Below are 1,933 nucleotides of genomic sequence, written 5' to 3'. Positions count from 1 at the left end.
CCTTTGGTTGTGCGGGGGCCATTTTGAGTCCCTGAGCTGGGGTGGGGTCAAGGGGCGGGTCTGGCCTGGCTGTGATGTGCTCTGGTCCCTGTGACATCACAGGGCTCATGTCACAATGGGGGCAGGGGTAAGCGGCCCCAGCAGGTAACACTGCCCCAGTCCAGCCTGGGCGAGCGACGAGTGCGCACAGGCGGGAAGCTGCACCTGAGAGAGTGGTTCTTTCTCGGAATTCAGGAGCGACTTTTCACAGGAGCATCTTGGGTGTGGAACGGTGCTGCTGCAGGGGTAGTGGGAAGGGCCTTGCTACTTGCCAACTGCCTGAGCCGTCTCCTTCCTGCCCCAATTTTCCTGCAGCTCCCATCCACCCTTCCCACCCTGCCCATTCCTTCCCCCACCCCCACCCCCTAAACAACCCCCCCCTTCCTTCCCTTTCAACCCCACTTAACCCCTTGTCTCCCTATTCCTGCAGGCCATGGAGGCCTTAATAGTCCTTGTCCTCCTGGTGCAAACCCTCATCCAGTACCCACACGTGGTGGCTGATGGGCTGGATGAGGCCACCCGTTTGCGCATGGAGATGCGTGACAAGTATCTGAACCAGGAAATGACTCGGTTGCTGCAGGAGCTGGAGCAGAGCAGCCTGGAGGCCGGTGTCAGGGCCTGGGGAGCCCTGCTCTGGGCTACCTTGGAGCAGTGGCACTTCTGGGCTCTTCTTGGAGTCCTGGGCCTTCTCTTGGCACTGGGCTTTAGCCTCAGGAAAAGGAGCCGTGAGCCACACGGTAGTGCACCACAGGAGAATGGCAGCAGCAACTTGGAGGCACAGGAAGATCAAGTTAATGGCCGTGCAAATGTGGAAGAAAACAACGCTGCTGGGAGAGAAGAAAGGAAATACGGTGCAAAGGGAGACCAAGAGCAAGATCCTGACAGTAAGCTTGGCAGGTTTATAGAGGAGTGCATACGCTGGCCTGTTCTGGACAGAGGTTGCATGATAACTGACCTGATAGATGATTTGACACGGGCCTTTGGACACCACTTGTCAAGTCGTTTCTACCCAGTGCCACAGCAAGCCATCGGCATGGGCAGTGCCTTTGAAGGTTGGAGTCCCCGCAAGGAGGCTGTTGTGTACCGTGTCCTCGTACCCCTCCGTCCTCCCCCGGGGCACACCTTCCACCTGGAGCCGAACACTGCAGGAGGCATGCCAGGAAAGAACTTCTGCGTCCGTGTGGAGCAGGTCCACATCCCTGAGGAAAAGCTGAGGAGGAATAAGAAGTCCATCCTCCTCTACAACCTCTGTACTCGTTCCTACCTAGATGTGGAGAAAACTACCCTATGGTTCCGTCTGATGGTGAGAGCAAGTTGGTCGCGTTTGCCTCAGTCCAAGCATTGGCATTTAAGGTTGCTGCCCTCCAGGCGCTCCTGTGCATTCCGGCTGATCAAAGGCGGAGAAAGCTTCTGCGTTGAGGTGCTGTTTGGGCTGCAGCAAGGAAACTCAGACATCTATGTGAGCAGCCAGTCTAGAGAGGCCCTCTTCACCCCAAGCACAGTGTGGCCGGAGACCTACAGCCTGGCAGAGATGAAGTTCTTCAGCCACATTGCCCGGCAGGCTCCACCTGACAGCTGCCACCTCAGATGCCTGCAGCTCTTGGCCCGTGCTGGGGTGGGCAGAGCCTTTTCCAATTATACCCTCAAGACCATCATGATGCACCTCCTCAACACCATCCCCATGGCACAGTGGGGCAGGAGGCATTGCCGCCAGCGGCTGCTGGATAGCTTGGATTACCTGCGCTGCTCCCTGCAGAAGAAACGCCTGGACTGCTTTGTCATAGGCAACCAGAGCATCCCCCTGGAGATCGACTTGCCTCCCCACTTCCCAACGCTTCAGCCACCCAACCTTTTCTGGCACCTGGCACAGGATCCAGACGCCCACAGAGAGGCC

General features: G+C 57.7%; 1 protein-coding gene across 1 annotated transcript; it reads left to right on the top strand.

Annotated features, from left to right (window-relative positions):
• Positions 1-127: 127 nt before the first annotated feature.
• Positions 128-1,930, top strand: LOC113942299 (inositol 1,4,5-trisphosphate receptor-interacting protein-like 1; the record flags this gene model as incomplete). The annotated part of the gene is made up of 1 exon (XM_027633436.1): positions 128-1,930. A coding segment is annotated over exon 1 (1,458 nt), but the record flags the coding sequence as incomplete, so codon positions are not given.
• Between the last annotated feature and the right edge of the window lie 3 nt (positions 1,931-1,933).

Source organism: Corapipo altera, unplaced genomic scaffold, assembly GCF_003945725.1.
Source record: "Corapipo altera isolate COAL_440 unplaced genomic scaffold, ASM394572v1 61203, whole genome shotgun sequence".
NCBI classification, from domain to species: Eukaryota; Metazoa; Chordata; class Aves; order Passeriformes; family Pipridae; genus Corapipo; species Corapipo altera.
This window is presented reverse-complemented; position numbering and strand designations above follow the sequence as displayed.